Here is an 18656-nt window from a genome sequence, read left to right on the forward strand (position 1 = left end):
CATATGACCTGGATATGTAAACAAAACCTTTGTTAGAGAGTTAAGACTGAAAGACTGTTTCAGTGGAGTACAGCTAAAATCTAAAAATTTCATTTCATTTACAAAGTTCTATACCTTTAAAATCCCCAAACATTAAAAAGTATAGAAACGAACAGTTAAGGGATCCAGACAGTTACCAATTCTAAAGACTGACGCTTACCGTCACCCATACACACTTAACATTGCTTCCTAATATAATTTGCAAAAATGTACTTTGAATTGAAAATAAAGTATTAGGAGATTATTCTTCAAGGGTGATCTCCTAGTAATTTGTTACCCTGACCTTTATGTATATTTTTGCTCATTTTTTTAGGTGGCAATGTTACATTTGAGTGGGTGGTCTAAGTCTGGCGGTGTGATGGTGATGTTAAACATATTTATGAGGAAATCATTATCATTCTATTAATACTTTATTGTGCTTTAAGGAACTAAATTGGTACCTCAGTGGAGACTGTTTCATATATGCACCCAAACACTTCAAAGCCTTACAGATATGAATCTATCACACTGAGAATTTAAATGTATATTTTATGGTTTATTTTTTAAAAAATAACAGACCAATACCATTATGTTTAATTAAGATCTAACATACCACTAATATAATTTAGACCCACGAATACAAGGAAATTCATATCTAATGCTGATCACTCTGTCCTTAATTCACCTGTCTGTAGCACACAGATAAGATAAATCATTACAAGGACCATTGCAAAATCTAGATATGAGAGGGGAATTAAGAAGCATATGTCATAACTTCATTTTGAACTGCTTTGTTTGGGGGAGGGGCAGGGGAGTGAGAGATGTTGCTTCAGATGGGCTCAGCAGCATTAGAATCTTGGGTGCTGTATTCTGCAGCAGAAAGACCATATTAAGCTGTTTACTAAAGATAGCCCTGATACACTCTTATTCATCAGGGGATGCTGGGAACAGAGCAGCTGCTCTCATTCAGAGGATGATGTAATTCTCAATGCTGTCAGCAGAAACTCCCTTTTATGCCCTGAGCTTTCACTGTTCTTTGAAAGCAAGCTTCATACTTCTTTCATGTCATCTACCACTTAATGGATGTTCAGACCTCTCTAGATTGAGACATGGCTAATAATCTGTATTTATTTCATGTCACTTACACTTTCCTCCTTGATAACTGACTTGCACATGATTTTCAGGTGAAACTCAAATGCTAACTAACTTTTTCAGCTAAAGCCGTAGATTTTGTTGCATAGCTACCATTTTATAAGGCTTTTCCATTTTACAAGCAACAAGCTTCTACTCCTTCTAGCCAAAACGTAAATGCTATCAAAGAGACAGAAACCTAAACACAACACTTTTATAACAATTCACTGTACATCTACTGCAAACAATTAAAAACATTAAAAAATATTAACAAATATTAAAACAAATTACAGACTGATTCAGCAGCAAGCTTCATAAATTCACATTACAATAACCAGTCAAAAAGGAACGGAAAGTGATACATTTCTGGCTCATCTGGACATTGGCAAAAAGCCCCCAAGAAACCTTGTAATTTTTCAAACAAGATCCTAGCCCATCTCACAAGTCAGGTTTCTCTCTGCCAGATGGTCGATAGGAGTGCTAATGGAAAGAATGAAGCTGAAATAAATCTGCCACTTTTAATCAATCACAGGCAACCGTGTCATTGATGAACTGCTCATGATATGACAATCTGCCTTTGGATAGTTATAAGCAAAAACCTGATAAAATGTCATGCCTACATATTTATTGACAGTATCATATAAATTTAATGAAGGCATTTTTGTGAATTAAACGCCATTCATTCACCAGTGATTTCATGAGTCTCTCTGAAACCCACTGGATAGAAAAACAATGTATATACATTTGCAATTACATGCATAGAGTTTCACTGCAGGAACTGAAAATAATCGAAGTTCACAAGACCCTCTGTCATTAACAAGTTTTCAAACAAAGGCCCCGATCCTGCAACCAGACTTATATACGGAACCCCACTGAAGACAAAGATAGCTCCCAAGATCCACTCACGTGAGCTTCAGTGACTGCCAAGGGGCCCCAGGAGTCTGTTCGTATAAATTCAATCACAGGATTGGGCCCTAAAACCAAACTTGTTGCTATGTCTACATGCAATATAATGTAGCAGAAACTCACCTATATTTACTAGACACTACTTCTCCCTATTACCCAAATTATAAACTCCCCATAACCTAAGTTATAAATGAAAAGCGCCTCACTGAATTTCATGGTAATTTCATGGCTCCAATCATAAAAATATTTTGACAAAAGATATTCTTTAGCTCCCACTGCCTTTTGCAAAGAACAAAGTACAGACTTTAATTTGTCCAGGTCAATCCTTAATGTTATTTATTCTTGTTCTGCATTTAACTTGATAGCATCTGTCCAAGTGTGACTTCACTGGGGAATTTTGTTTGAATCAGAACAGCACAATCAGCCCCCGAGATCATTTTAAAGAATATTGAACTGTGTGCATGCATGGGTAGAATACTGTTGATCCATTTTATGAAATGATGAGTGCTGAGATGAGTGTCTTGATCTCTTGAAATTTTAAGGGCTGCATTTTTATTCCAGTAATAATACTTGGAGAGACAATCACTTACAGTTATTGTAGACTGCTGTGGCACCATAGATTAGCCTCAGAGTACTGATTTTCATGAGACCACGTGGCACATATGTGAATGATCCACACTGTTTAATCAGTGTGTATTTTAGATGTTTCTGAATGATTTTCCCTTTTAAAAATCCTTTTTTTTGCTGTGAATTTGTGAGTAGAACAAAAAATACATATTTTCCTTTCCATAAAGGATGAAAATCTGTTCTAGATTTAAAGAAATATTGTAGTCAAAACATCTAGGACCTACATTAAACACAAAAACAATAAATAATATTAAGACTCACTGTGAGAAGAGACAAATGAAAGCTAAAAACATTCAAACTCAAGGCTGACATGATACAATAATGAAGACCAAAAAGGGAATGATTTGCTGGTCCATTAATTTGCTGGTCCATTCCAACTCGCAGGTAGTTGGAAAAGACATCTGAAATATACCTGTCATGTCTTAATGCCATTCTAATGCAACTAGGTTTTAGGGTGACCAGATGTCCAGATTTTATAAGGATAGTTTTGATATTCGGGGCTTTGTCTTATATGGACACCAATTACCCCCCATCACCTGTCCCAATTTTTCACACTTACAATCTGGGCACCCTACTAGGTTTAAATTATTCTTTAAGAACTCTCTTGAAAATTGGTGCTTCAAAAGCCGGGTGTGCTTTGACCTTTTTCTTACGGTGGTAAATTGAGAATATTTAAAATCACTCCTGATTTATCCTATTAAATGAAAGTAAACTTGAAAGTAGGCCCGACACCTCTGGAGAACGGATGAGAACAGTAGATGGACCACTGGAGAAACATGGCGTTCTTCACGGTTCTGATGCGTGAGAAGCACAAACGAGCAGGCAGCACTCCAGCAAATAGCCACGCCTCCCCTGAGCTCCAACCACTATGCTCAGCAGCTTGCTTCAGGTGGCTGTGCTGCTTTAAGTGTCACTTATTAATTAAAGGTTTCAGAGTAGCAGCCGCGTTAGTCTGTATTCGCAAAAAGAAAAGGAGGACTTGTGGCACCTTAGAGACTAACCAATTTATTTGAGCATAAGCTTGCGTGAGTTACAGCTTATTTCATCACGAAAGCTTATGCTCAAATAAATTTGTTAGTCTTTAAGGTGCCACAAGTCCTCCTTTTCTTTTTATTAATTAAAAACTAAGTTGGGCTTACTGTATATCCAATTTAGTTTAAAGTTTGAGAGAAGCCAGTACTGCTCAAGAAGCAATGCTGAGTACAGCAGCCAGGCAGAATATGGCATCGTGGGGCAGAGGAAAATTCAAGATTTTGGTTGCCTCCATAGCAAAAGCCTTATTTAATTCAATTTTAAAATTAATGAACATGAAAAAGGGGACTCAGATACAAGGGGCTCAGAGGTCTCTGGTTTTTTACTTATCTTATTTAGACAATAAAGAGACTGTGTCTAGTGACAACATGCCATTCTCCCATCCAGGAAATATCCAACCAGGATGCTTCTGAAAACTAATGTCTGAAGTAAATTTTCAAAATACTCTGGAAACGAACACTGCACAACCAGAGACCTTGTCCAAAGACAACCTGATTAAAGGCTACAATCACTACCTACTTCCACTGACCCACTTAACCCTAAATGCCCATCTCAACACCATTGCCCTCCTCAAAAGCTAAATTGTGCAGAAACACAGTCCAGTCTCCTCTACTATTTAACATGCATGGCCGACTACAGGCTGCTACAAAACACCATAAAACAAAATATCAACAATACACTATATATTTCTTTCTGATCTGGAGCAGACAATACAATCACACAAACCCAGGTGCATCAGTGCCTAAAAGTAATAAGCATTTGCATGAAAGGCAGCTAGCTCAAGCCAAACTTTTAGTGGGTACTGGTATGGAGAGGAAAGCACACTGACAAATACAGTAAAATTATATCAGCACTAGAAATCAACAGCAACTGAAAGGAGACTGCAAGTAATCAAAAAATACATCTGAAATAGACACTGGCCTCACTGATAGCCCTCCATAAAATGCATGTCTTTGTTCAGGGTTTCCATTAATCACAGGCCCCACAGTATTTTGACCATCAGTTGGATTTCCCAGTCTCTGGTCTTCACAATATGCTTAATGCTGCATATACACACGTCTCAATCAATGACCCAAAGAGCTTACGGAAGCTACTTAATGCAGGTTTGTGAAACGGTATTTCTGGTTGCTCGTTCTGTATTTATACGGACAAAATTCAATGAAGAAAATATTAAAACCTACCCGTGGCATATGTTCCTCTTAAAATTCTGTTCATGGTCATCAAACAATTGCTATTATACAGATATCTAGTTAGTTTGCTTAAGGGCTTAAGCAGCTTAAAAAAAAACCAAACTACTGCTGCCAGACAGTAAGGGCAATATTAAAATTATGTATAAGTGGTCCTGCAGCGGTCTTCAAACTTTTTGAGCTGACCCCCCCGCACCCCGCCCTTTGAGTTACAATTTCTGGTTGCACCCCCTCCCAAACCCAGGGGGACTCGGGGTGAAGGTGGCACTCCCTCACCGAGCTCCACCATGCCAGGCCGAGTTGCTGACGTCGCTGCTTCCCCTTGGCCCCCCCAAATGTTCCTCCACGCCCACCTAGGTGGGTGTGCCCCACAGTTCAAAAACCTCCATTGTACCGGGAAGTGCCAAACCTCTCATGCTGGCTGGGGGAGGAGTCAGTCATTATACCATCGTGGCTGTCCATTGTAGTGCATTGCTTCTCCCTACTCATGAAGAAAGTGAACACTATTGATTGTTCAATGGAGCCTTCCAGCAGTGTCGTACAGTCAACTGCTTGATAACAGGTTGCGCCAAAGTTTCTGCATCTAACACAGAGGTTGGCAAACTATTGGCCGCAGGCTGGATCCAGCCCCTCAGGGCCCCGCACTGCTCCAGGAAGCATCTGGCACCACGTCCCTGCAGCTCCTGGGGGGGGGGGGGGGGAGAGGAGAGAGGGCTGCACACACTGCCCTTGCCTGTGGGTGGCTCCCCCGCAGCTCCCATTGGTCAGGAACAGGGAACTGCATAAGCAACGCCAGGCTAGATCTCGAACCCTTCCTGCACCCCGCACCCCAACCCCCTGCCCTGAGCCCCCTACCTGCACCCCAACCCCCTGCCGCACCCTGCAACCCTCCTGAACCCCAACCCCCTGTCCTGAGCTCCCTGCTGCACCCTGCATCCCTTCTGCACCACAACCCCCTGCCCTGAACCTCCGCTGCACCCCGCACTCCTCCTGCACCCCAATCCCCTGCCTTGAGCCCCCTGCTGCACCTCGCACCCCTCCCTGCACCACGGCCCTGAGCCCCTTCCCGCACTGTGCACCCCAACCCCCTTCCCTGAGCCCCCTCGTACACCCCACACACCTCCTCTGCCTCAACCCCTGGTCCTGAGCCCCTTCCTGCACACTGTACCCCCTCCTACACCCCGCACTCCCTCCCACACCCCAGCCCTGCATGCAATTTCCCCCACCCAGATGTGGCCCTCGGTCCAAAAAGTTTGCCCACCCCGACCTAACACCTGCATGTGGGCGTGTTATATAAAAGCTATTTAAGGGCCAAATCCAGATTGCCGTGCCATGTGAGAAATTCCATTGATGTCAAGAGGTGCTTGTGTCAGCAAGGCAAACAGGATCTGGCCATAATTCTTACGTTAATTAAAATCTCAAAGTGAAATTGTATTCTATTTTCTTATTACTAATAGCAATAAATAATCACAAAAATCAGTCAACTTCGACGTTTGTTTCTCAATGAACTGAGAAAAAAACTTGCTCCGCTTACAAATAAAAACTCGTTTTTTCTAGTTGCCAGACCTGCAACTTCAACTTGCGATCCAATTGACACATTAGGTTCTTCCCTTGTCATGCATCGCTAGCTGTAAAAGGTTCTGCAAGCTCATTATGTCCAGTTTCACTTGTCTACCAGACAGTGTCAGGAACTATGGGCCCAAGTTCCCGCAACCATGCCTGTGGCTAGCTGGCTCAGCCCTCATGTAATGAGCCCACCTGGGTTGCAGCACAATCACCTAATTGGTCAGCCCCCCCAGTTGGCTGCAAGGAGCCTACAGGTCTCCATTTAGACTCAGCAGCAGGTCACTGGCTGCTCCGTGCTTATGTTCACACAGCTGTGATGGCCCTTGTGCCTCCCTTGTTTTCAGCCTTGCTCCTGCCTTGCTTGGTTCCTGGCTCCGACCACTAGGCCTGACCGCCCACACCCTGGTCCATGAGAGGGATTCAAGTTATGCCCTCACTTGGAAGAGCAAGCCTACCACACAGAACTCACAAAGGACCTGTCTGCGCCTGATGTTACTACGCAGCAAGCCAGGGTGTGAACCTAGAGCACGCTACCTTGCTGCGCAGTAACGTCCGGTGTGGCCACTGCTACAATGCTCATACAAAGTTTCATAGTGCAGAAAACATCGCAGTGCAGCAAGCTACTGCCCTGAGGTTTCACACTGGCATGCCACAGGTAGAAAAGCCCTCAATAATTCTGTTGACGGGGTAGGCTTAAATAGAGACTGGTAGTGGCTAAGTCATTATGCGAGGTAGCCTATTTCCCCTTGTTTTTTCCTACCCTCCTCCCCCCCCAGACGTTCCGGTTAAACTTGGATTTATGCTGGAAATGGCCCACCTTGATTATCATACACATTGTAAGGAGAGTGGTCAGTTTGGATGAGCTATTACCAGCAGGAGAGTGAGTTTGTGTATGGGGGTGAGGGGTGAGAAAACCTGGATTTGTGCTGGAAATGGCCCAACTTGATTACCATACACATTGTAAGGAGAGTGATCACTTTAGATAAGCTATTACCAGCAGGAGAGTGGGGTGGGAGGAGGTATTGTTTCATGGTCTCTGTGTATATAATGTCTTCTGCAGTTTCCACAGTATGCATCCGATGAAGTGAGCTGTAGCTCACGAAAGCTTATGCTCAAATAAATTGATTAGTCTCTAATGTGACACAAGTACTCCTTTTCTTTTTGAGAAATAACTCCAGCTCACTCTGTCTTAATTGTGCTGGCTCCGCAGTGCTAACAGGAGAAAAGTTATTTTAGTCACTGAAGTGAGTAGAACTGACGCAGAAGCTGGCAGCACCTTACCTATTCCCTGGGGGAGTGACAAGAGGGGCTTTCTAGAACTGGAGTGCTCAGGTGGAACAGCTGTGCATAGGAGCGTCTGCACCTGTGTGCACCACCCCACTCCAAAATACTCCAGCATAAAAAGAGGAATTGGGGCAGGGTTATAAGATCAACAGTTACAGAGGATTTGGGGCCACTGGATCTATCTCAGGGGAAGAGTCAGAGCATCACTGGCTACTACCCAGCCTATCTGGACTTGGGGCAGGTTGTAAGTGAATTACTTTGGTTGCATGTGGCAAAGATAAATTCCACCCAAGAGCTGGAACCTTACAATCCAGCCTAAGAAAGGGGGCAGCACATAGCTGCATTTCATCAGAAACAGGGGACGAACCAGACTGGGATTCAGTCACAGTCTGGTCCCTGCTTCACCCTGGCCGGGGTGTGTAATCAGCACTTGCCCTTTTGATGTCACAGATTATCTCCCCTTCTCCACTGGGGTCTCAATGCTCTTATAGGAGTTCCCGGGAAGGGGACAGACGGACATGAAGCCAGAGTTCTGCACCCCTTCCCACACACCTGCAGGAGAAGAAACAAACAGCTGCTCCTCCACCCCCCTTGCAGGGTCTCAGGATTTAGGCAGCTATCACAGAGAAAGGGGGCTCCTGACACCCCTTTCTCCCCTCAGCTGGCCTGTAACAAGACTTACAATTGAGCCCCAAAGGATTAACTAGTTAAGAAAACACACACAAGAAAATTAAAATTCTCTTTCCCCTTCTCATGGTGAACGACTGAAACAGGAATAAAACTGCAAAAAGAAAAGGAGTACTTCTGGCACCTTAGAGACTAACACATTTATTTGAGCATAAGCTTTCGTGAGCTACAGCTCACTTCATCGAATGCATTCCTATATATCCCATGCATCCGATGGAGTCAGCTGTAGCTCACGAAAGCTTATTCTCAAATAAATGTGTTAGTCTCTAAGGTGCCAGAAGTACTCCTTTTCTTTTTGCAAATACAGACTAACACGACTGCTACTCTGAAACCAGGAATAAAACTATCAGTACAAACTACGGCTACTTCTACAAGCGCACTGAAGACTTTGAATCTCAGAATTTCCCCTAAGTGTTCCACACTTCAGGAACCATTTCTATTTTAAAGGGCAAATTCCAAATTGTAACCCAATTCTAGTAAAAAACAGACTATGCATAAAACATCCATGCTTCCAAATAGCAATTTTAAGAATTTTTATTATAAAAAAATACTAAAGCAGTTTTTGCATACTGTGATGTGCTCAAAGACAGATATTTCATGTGACTTCATTATATTAATATTTAATATATTTGAACAAAAAGTTAGTAATCCACTCTTGGAGATGGTAGACAGGAAACTACTTTGATTTTAAATGAAAATCCTGATTCAATAAAGACAGCAATTCTTCAAAACATTTTCAGACTAATGAAATAAAGAGGCAGGTTATTAATCTATAGAATCAAAGCCCCTGTTTGTTTTCACAATGCAAAGTTTGTAGTCTGCAAGGCTGACCTACAGCAACATGGCTGCTGCTGTATTGTTTGTGTCAGCGGGTGAAGGCTCCTGCGCAGGGAGGCTGCCATGTCCTGATAAATCACTCCAAAGTACAATGGGACTCTCTGAGACAAGAGTCTGTCTGCAATTTCTTTTGATGTTAAGGACTTTCCTAATCTGTCCAGGTTAGACTGAGACAGATGCAGTCAGGGTCTTCAAAGGTCAGCGAAAGGAGGTTTATTTTTAAACAAATAAGCGCCTTTCAGCTAAGCCCTTCCAGCTAGTTAGTCATTTGATACATTTTTAGCTTCGTCAGATATCTTGCATTGTATGAATTTTGAGTTTTGTTACAGATTGCCTACTCCTCAGTTGATATTCGGTACTTTTGGACTACTGTGGCAATAGGAAAATTATTAGTAGCTTTAAATTAGTCCTTTTTTTAAAAAAAGGGAATAAAATTCCAAACACTACAGTAGCTCCAAGCCTGTGTCTCAGAGTAAAAAAGTTTAGAAATATTTTCATGAAATTCAGTGCACAGTTTATAGGAGTCTATGTTTTATAAAATATTGATTTATAAAAACATCACTGTTTTCTTTAAATATATACTATACTGGCTTGTCAGAAGAATTTAGAAGGGAGTAATTTGTAAAGAAATCTCAAACGGGACCAAAAGTGACACCCTAATTTTTCCCATATAAAAAACTGTCAGGATGTTTAAACAGTACACAATGTGAAATATTTAAATAAGTACTAGTAATGTTGTAAAGTACATGCTATTTACACAAAATGTGAGACTCATTGGAAAAGGTACGTGAACACAGAACTTCTAAACTTACTCTTTAAAAATGGTAAGTTGTGCATATTTAAAATATTTTCTTCCTGTATCTCAAAAATACTGAGATCATTAAATATTCCGGTGTGCTTCTTTTTCTTTAATAAACACTACACAAAGTTGTATATGCTTCTTTTACATCAGTATCACCTGTAAAAAGTTTGTGAGCCAGAGTAAACAGACATACTGGTATACACAGTACTTTTATACGGGTTCTCATTCCACACTCATCACTGTAATATCTGAGCATCTTCCAGTAGTATATTAAAGCAACACAACTAACATCCATGATCCATCACAGGTTTGAAAGCAAACAAATGATGTCCCACTAGAGACTGCAGTAATGCTACTGTATTAAATTATTTTCCCCATAGTTTTTCTTCAAAACTTTTCCTTTGGTGCAGTTGGTGGAACGACTGATGCCATCTGAGAGCACAAACAAGAGCAAAAACTCTAAGACTCCGAGGCTGCTGCAGTATCACTCCTCTGGGAGACAGATCACGGGCGAACCGATTTCAGGGTCGTGCACCAGACCCTGTTTATGTGCCTCTCCATCTCTACTCTTGCTCTCCAACATAGGCTTCTGGTATACTTCACAAGTGACCAGCTCTGCAGTGTAGAAAAAACACGGAGGGAGAGAAAATGCTGTACCTCGACGAAATCAGTGTTTTAAGCACTGTAATTCCTAACGGACTCCTTCCCCTTTTCTCAGGGCCATAAGAAAGTGGGCTCCATCACGGAAGAGGTAAAGAAAGAGGTGTGGCAATGCACTGAAACTACCTCTTTCACACAAGGCCCTCACAATTCCCTAGCATGGCATCTGGGTTGTTCACCTACTGCACAGGAAGGGCAAAATATGGTTCAGAGTTTGATGACTTATGAAAAATAATGAATTAAAAAGCAGAAGCACAGATACATTTTCTGCATAAATCTTCCCCAAGTCATATTCTAGTAACTATTTCAAAATGTTGTGTTCCATATTTAGTAACAAACACAGCAAGGTAAGGCAGAAATCAGTTACCACAAGTGCATGGGAATCATTACTTGGTAATGGAATAGCACGTATATAATGATGACTGAGCTACAGTACACTAACCAATTTACAACTAATTATCTGGATGCTATGAAATACTATGTGAACCAACCACATATGCTCTTGAGTTTTGTAGCAGATCTTTATAATTTCCACCACCACATGAGCTTCAGTTTAAGAACTGCAGTCATAGTTATGTAATTATTAGTAATTCTCTGGACTGGAACTGTATGCAATATCAAGAAACAAAACCCTTTGTGAGATTTTCCCGTCTCATTTGAGTATTAATCTTTGCGGGAAACAAATATGATACAGCATTTAGCAAAAGTTAACATTCTGTACGTTTTATTTGCTGATCCAGTAGGTTTATTCCCCCCCCCCATCTTATATAATGGGCCAGCTAAAAATACTTCAACCATATTTATGTCCAATTTCTAACAAAATGTAAGTTAACCAACATCAGCTGAAAACATCCAACATCAACCTATGCGGGCACACACGCGCATGAGCACAGTCTTTCCCCTTCATTAAGAAAACTGAATATACAAGCGATGTATTCTAAAGGTCAACAAATGGGCTCTGCTGGAGTGGGGCCAAGGGGAAGCCAATTCACGAATGCAATTCCACAAAAATCAAGTCATTGTCAGCTTGAGCCCCCCACTGTCACAGTATGATATGCACCTTCAAGTTCTAATAACCAGTATATGCAGTATTTTCTAGGCTTTGGTTTTGTTTGTTTGTCCCCCAGTTTCTCAAGGAAAAACTCCTCTTATCAGATAAATTGAGTGAAATTTGAAAGAGAAAATCACAAGGCAACACCGAGCATTTTCTAACACTAAAACTGAAAAGTGAGACTAAGCTGATATGAATTGAGGGGCACTTAACACGATTATCATACGAAGTTACCCTGTGGGCTAGAATTGCTCATACATGGTCTTCAATTCAGGAAGAAATTATTTTATAGATAGTCATTAAAATTCATTCTGCATTTTTGAGCTGCCCACATGACTTCAAACTGGACCACAGAAGGAGAACATTTCCTTGAATGGAAGGGAAAAGAGTGATATCCAGTTTATATTAAACAATAAGGATGCTATAGAATTAAGCAGACTTGACCCAAGTCTAGACTCAGAAGTCAACCCAGATCCATATTTTTTTTATTTTTAAATTAAAAATGGTTGAATTATTTTGGATCTTTGGAACCCGCTATGTGGAAGGGCGCACACTTCCACATATTCCCAGAGGTTTCTTTCCCCAGCTTTGAAGGGGTTATTTTTATATCTCATAAACAGATTTGCATTTCACAAACAGCTTGCATTTAGCCATTTTTTTAATTAGGATATTTAAGGGGGCTTCTGCTCACTCAGATAATATGTTATGTAGGAGAGAGAGAGATTTGTCATGGAATTTTATTCTTTTAAATCCAATATATTCACTATCAGTGATTCCAAGATCCTTTTACCTACCAAAAACAAAAAACCCCAAAGATGAAATAACTAAACTCAACACCATTAACTAACTAGGAAAAAAGGCATCAAAACGTGGAAAAGATTCTGAGACCTACAGCGTATGAAAAAGAACTGAGGGCAGCATGGCCACTCTTTGGTAACCTCACTCCAAATGTCTGATTCTGTGAGACAAAAATGCACTGCCTCAGCAATTACTGTTTGCAAATTGTTCTGCAGTCTGTGGTGCAAAGGCGCAGTCTCTTCACAAACTGAGATCAACAGAAGCAATACTTAAAGGACAACCAAAACCATTCCTGAAATCTTTGTACAATAGCTGGAAAAGGACTAATTTTCTGAAGCTTACAGAATACTTGCACGTGATTGTGTGGAGTTGCTACCAAGATTTTAGGATAACTGTATTATAGTGCCATAATATCATGTGCCAGCAATGCCCCTCTGCCATGTACATTGGTCAAACTGGACAGTCTCTACGTAAAAGAATAAATGGACACAAATCAGATGTCAAGAATTATAACATTCATAAACCAGTCGGAGAACACTTCAATCTCTCTGGTCACGCAATCACAGACATGAAGGTCGCTATCTTAAAACAAAAAAACTTCAAATCCAGACTCCAGCGAGAAACTGCTGAATTGGAATTCATTTGCAAATTGGATACTATTAATTTAGGCTTAAATAGAGACTGGGAGTGGCTAAGTCATTATGCAAGGTAGCCTATTTCCTCTTGTTTTTTCCTACCCCCCCCCCCCCCCGATGTTCTGGTTTAACTTGGATTTAAACTTGGAGAGTGGCCAGTTTGGATGAGCTATTACCAGCAGGAGAGTGAGTTTGTGTGTGTATGGGGGTGGGTTTTTGGAGGGGGGTGAGGGAGTGAGAGAACCTGGATTTGTGCAGGAAATGGCCTAACTTCATTATCATGCACATTGTGTAAAGAGTTGTCACTTTGGATGGGCTATCACCAGCAGGAGAGTGAATTTGTGTGGGGGGGTGGAGGGTGAGAAAACCTGGATTTGTGCTGGAAATGGCTTTTAGATAAGCTATTACCAGCAGGACAGTGGGGTGGGAGGAGGTATTGTTTCATATTCTCTGTGTATATATAGAGTCTGCTGCAGTTTCCACGGTATGCATCTGATGAAGTGAGCTGTAGCTCACGAAAGCTCATGCTCAAATAAATTCGTTAGTCTCTAAGGTGCCACAAGTACTCCTTTTCTTTCTGCGAATACAGACTAACACGGCTGTTACTCTGAAACCTGTATTATAGTGGGTGTCTGACAAGGCCAGCCCTCAACCCCATCTGATGGGAAAGGAGAGGTGCTGTATTCTTAACAGTAGGCTGTCCTCAGACTGTACTTAGGGTTCCATCTTTCAAATCAGCCTCTGGATAATAAATGAGATTATAGCAGAGTGCCAGCAATGCTGTAGTTAAGGTTAGGACCAGTTTTCCATTTAAAGTCAACTCTTCTGAGTGCACTAAAATCTGCATCTTTACCTGGATAGCCTTGAAATTTGGTGTGCCTCATGGGGGCATGAGGTTCAGTTACTGAACCAAATTTGGGTCCATTTGACCGTGGGATTCCCAAGATACAGCTCCCGCAAAAACAGCTTTTCTTAAAATTGATGTGTTGACAACAATTTTTTCCACACAGATAGAAATCAAACTAGGGCTGAGATCACTGCACCAAGGTCCCAAATGTTTGAGAGTCACCCCAACAGAGTCCATGCCGCCCACTATCCTTTTGGGGGGAATCAGATTACAACGAGTTTGGTTCTCCAGTTAGGTGAGCTTCAGTAGTTCTAAGGTTCTTGCACCAAATGGATTACAGCACACATTTGCAGGGAGAAGGTAAAGGAGTTGAAAAGTAGCTATGACTCACAGGCCTTGAATAGCTCAAGGGAGAATGTTGTGGCCATCTCACCTGAGAAGCACATAGGCAATGTGAGTTCAAATCCAACTCTGAAGTCTCAACACACACACCTAGCTGATACTGGAAGGTAAATGAAACAAAAGAAAACCCTTTGCCTCCCACCACGTGGCAGCCACCTGAGTGCTGCAAAGTAAGGTGGGAAGAGCAATGCCTACTACTTCACTCTCTTAGCTGCTGTGTGTACTGGCATACTTTAACCTAGCTGTTGCGGGTGCAGGGAAGGGTAACCATTACTCCAGTCACCTAGCTCTGGTAAGAAGAGGAGTAATATCTGCTGCTCACCTAATTTTAGGTTAAAAATATCAAATTAGATCAATACATCTTAGGTGTACTAAATTTATTTCCCGTTTGTCTCCTCTCAACTACTTCCCCATTATAATGGGCTTCCTGGCTCATGAGGCTTGCCAACAATATTAACTGGTCTACACCATCCCTAGGGGCTTTACTAGATCAGTTCTTTGTCAAGTCAACTGTGAGAGAGTATGTGCATCAGCTCTCTTCAAGGCCTCTGTAAAGACCTCCCCCAGGTAAGTATTTTTAATAGCTTTAAAAAGGCAGCAGGGAAAATACTGACAAGTGGAAAAACCTACTTCTTTGGTTAAGCAACCATTTCGCTCAGGTTTGTTTTTTGTAAATGAAAACAAGATTAAACCAATTTACATAAATGTGTCCCCAGTAAAGGTTACCAAGTTGGAAGATAGTGGCAAGATTTATTTTAAATGGAGGTGCTTGGTAAATGCTACAGTTTTACAAAGAAAAGGCATCAGTCATTTTTATTACACTATCCTTTTACTTGGATCTAAATTATAAAATACAGAAGCAAAACTCAAACATGTACACATTACACTACAAACTCACAAAGTATAGATTACAGAGGACTAAGAGTTTAGCTGCCCTTCAACAGGGCATCTCATGAAACATTCCAGGGGATCTATTTACCAATTAGCTAATATCCGAACCAAAAGCCTATTCTATACTGCATATTCACATGTGAAGACATGCAGAAAAATCCCCATCGTAAGTGGGCAACAACAATTAGAGTTTCAGCAAACAACCAAATAACCATTTCTAGCATGCTTTAAAAGAGAACACACTCCTGTTAAAGGACACACTTAACAAATATAACATAAAAATAAGCCAGCTGACTGAGAGAAAGATCTTGGAACTACAATCTGAACAAGGTGCTGTTAGCCCCAGCCTCTCTTCTAAAAGGGGGTTCTTCCAAAAGTGAATTTCATGCCAGTGATCCTCTGCTAGTCACCACACAGAACTAAAGCCAGTAGCACAGCAGAAGACCGAAGTAAAACAATCTCTCAGTTTCAGTAATACCTATGAATTCCAAGCCATGTAGCAGACCTCAAAGTTGGGGGAAGGGGGGAGAGAAGAGATACCAAAAGTAAATTACACAAAGAGATGAAGACAGTTCTGAAAAATAAAAATAAATGGTGGAAAAATTAAAGCATATAACACACACATGGAAAAAACTCACAAGTGCTTCAAATCTGTCAAACACATGGGATTGTATCTCTACAAGCTTTTCTCTCACACAAAATCTTTGACCTTCAGGGAATTCCTGAAGAAATACATCTACCTACTATCCTTTCAGCTAAACCATGAACTTCAAAATGATCTTTTAAATACTACTTTTTCCTAGCACCAGGAGCATAGCCCTAAAAGACCAACTCTTTCCTTGATAATGTAAATTAACAGAGTGCTTTGTTACCTTAAGAATTACATTACTTGCCATTAACATGGTTCATGAGGCTAATTAACAGTACTGTATTTTGAAACACAGCCTTGGTTCTCTCACACACAGAGTATGTCTACCCTGCAATTAAAAACCTATTGCTGGCCTGTGCCGGCTGACTCGGGGGGCTGTTTAACGGAGGTGCAGACATTTGAGCTTGGGCTGGAACCCAGGCTCCAGGACTCTGCAAGGTGGGAGGGGTCCAGAGCTCGGGCTGCAGCCTGAGCCTGAACACGTACACCACAATTAAACAGCCCTTAGCCCAAGCCCCATAAGCCCACGTCAGCTGGCATGGGCCAGCCATGGGTGTCTAATTGCAGAGTAGACATACCAATATGTATCATCTGACCTGGGTTTCCCAAGTCTAGCTGATTCACCATCTAAGTGAAAACAAGACATGTTAACCAATGCTAATTTTTCAAACACCCAAAAATATCTTGGATTACTAAACTGAAACTCTATTCTGTACAATACACGTAACTGATCTGAAAGGTCCTGGATTTGGAAAACTTGAGCTCCACTTACAATACCAATCTCTTACAAAGCTAAATACTGTACACTGAACATATTATACATCCATAAAACAAAACAGCTCCTGGTTGTTTTGAGTATAGAGAAATAAATCACAAGTCATGACAATAGCAAGATAAGCAATAATGAACATCCAGGCTGAGCATATTTACTTAGCTGAGCCTACGGCATTTCCAACACTGAAATGATCTGCTACTTAGTGTTCTAGTTTTATGTCAATTCCATTCCTGTAACTAAAAATAAAGTGCACAGCATAATTTGTTCCATACTATCTATGGTCCTGAATGTGTGGGAAATAGCTGTTTCCCCCCCAGTAAAAGCACCTACATATTCTACTAATCAACCACAGTGCCAAAAACGCATCTGAAGAGGCAAGTTTCCTGATTAAAAGCAGATGAGCATCTTTTAAGACCTGCTCATTCCTTGTGTATTTTTGCATGTGTCACATTTCAAAAGATCCACTGAAATGAAAGTGACCTGTGAAATGTATGCCAGGCATTTTTGGAAATATTTTGATCAAATATAATCTAGAACTGAAATTTTTAAGCTAATCAGATCAGAAGGCAACGGTCATACTCAAGATAAGCACAAGACAGAATAATGACTTAAATACAAGTAGCAAAATGACTGTCCAGGCAACGGAGCAGCCATTGGGTGCTGAGTACTATGTAATAGTACTACACACTAACTGGGAATTGCAACCTCTTTTAGTGAGAAGGGGAATGTTGGCTAGGATGCTAGGCCATGAGACAGATTTGGAAACCCAACAGAAATGGGAACAGAACAGATGCTAATTTAACAAGCCACCCCAAGGCTCTAACACTGCAGCACATCCCTAATACTGCACTGCAATGTCAACAGTACGTAGGCCATGAATCCATGGATCTTCTGACTCAGTGGCACGACTGCTAGCAACTCAGCCACATTGGCATTGGTTAGCTGTCAGTTAACAAAATGTAGCTACTAGTAGGATCAATAATTACAAGACAGGAGTGAGGCGATAAACAATTTTTGGAAGTAAATTTCAAATATACTCATTCCTGAAAACTCCACTGAGGGCTTTTGCTATCTTTGTAATAAACATGAGTTCGTTTTCTATTATATAGGCACATCCTTTTGTTCAGAACAACCTTATTTTATCAAAAGAGATTTAGCTGGGCTTTGCAATCCTGCTTCATTTCTTCCAAGACAAGTTTTTTGTGAGATTAACTTGACACATTTATTCCCTTGATAATATATCCTGCCCTCTCAGACATCATTGCCAATTTCAAGTACATGGCAATAAATAGGCTTAAAATTTTTTAAAGTAATGACTTGAAAGGCCCTTCAGTTCCCACATTTTCTTGCTACAACATATTTCGCTTCGCAAGTAATGTAGTAACATTTCAGTTCAAGTAAATGTAAACTATTAAAGCTTCCACCAGACCTAGATCCCCTCTTCTATCACACTAAGAATTCAAGGATGTAACTTGGTTCAAAATTGGAACTTCAGCACATATAAAGTGGAAGTTATTTGATTAGCCTTGTAAAAAAAAGAATTAACATACTATCCCTATATAATTATGAATCTGTTTCACATTAAAAAAATATTACTGAAGACCAACTGGGTAATTAAAATTAAGCTGTGGCAACTATTTTGATAGTATTCAGTATAAATCAAACAATTATTCATGCACTAGATCCTAAAAACCCAGACATACTAAGTAGGAGGAGGTTATTGCCTCATTCAGCGTGTCAAAAATAAAATTACTTGACTCTCCAACCAGACAGTAGTCTTGGTACTCACTGGAGACAAAAAATGATATGCAATGAGAAATTTAATTAATCTTCTTTATATAAATAAACCCTCCAAAATTCTCTATTCATTG

The 18656-nt window shown here is 40.8% G+C and overlaps 2 protein-coding genes across 8 annotated transcripts in view; both read right to left on the reverse strand.

Moving 5' to 3' along the window:
- Window positions 1-18656, reverse strand: part of BRF1 (BRF1 general transcription factor IIIB subunit) — a 230619-nt gene that overhangs the window by 34225 nt on the left and 177738 nt on the right. Inside the window, exon 16 of one of the 7 annotated variants that reach the window (XM_077819495.1) lies at window positions 8957-10692. The exons of 5 other annotated variants lie outside the window; for them this stretch is intronic. In XM_077819495.1, coding sequence (XP_077675621.1) covers window positions 10677-10692 — 16 coding nt within the window. In that variant the 3' untranslated portion in view covers window positions 8957-10676. Of the gene's footprint in view, window positions 1-8956; window positions 10693-15727; window positions 15936-18656 lie in introns of those variants that run through there. One more of the 7 variants, XM_077819493.1, reaches the window with a different exon arrangement.
- ZBTB1 (zinc finger and BTB domain containing 1) overlaps window positions 13035-18656 on the reverse strand; it is a 300777-nt gene continuing 295155 nt past the window's right edge. The window contains exon 4 of the transcript XR_013346442.1: window positions 13035-13052. The gene's annotated coding sequence lies outside the window, so the exon portion shown is untranslated. The remainder of the gene's footprint in view (window positions 13053-18656) is intronic.

The sequence above is a fragment of the Eretmochelys imbricata genome, chromosome 6, assembly GCF_965152235.1.
Source record: "Eretmochelys imbricata isolate rEreImb1 chromosome 6, rEreImb1.hap1, whole genome shotgun sequence".
Lineage (NCBI taxonomy): Eukaryota > Metazoa > Chordata > Testudines > Cheloniidae > Eretmochelys > Eretmochelys imbricata.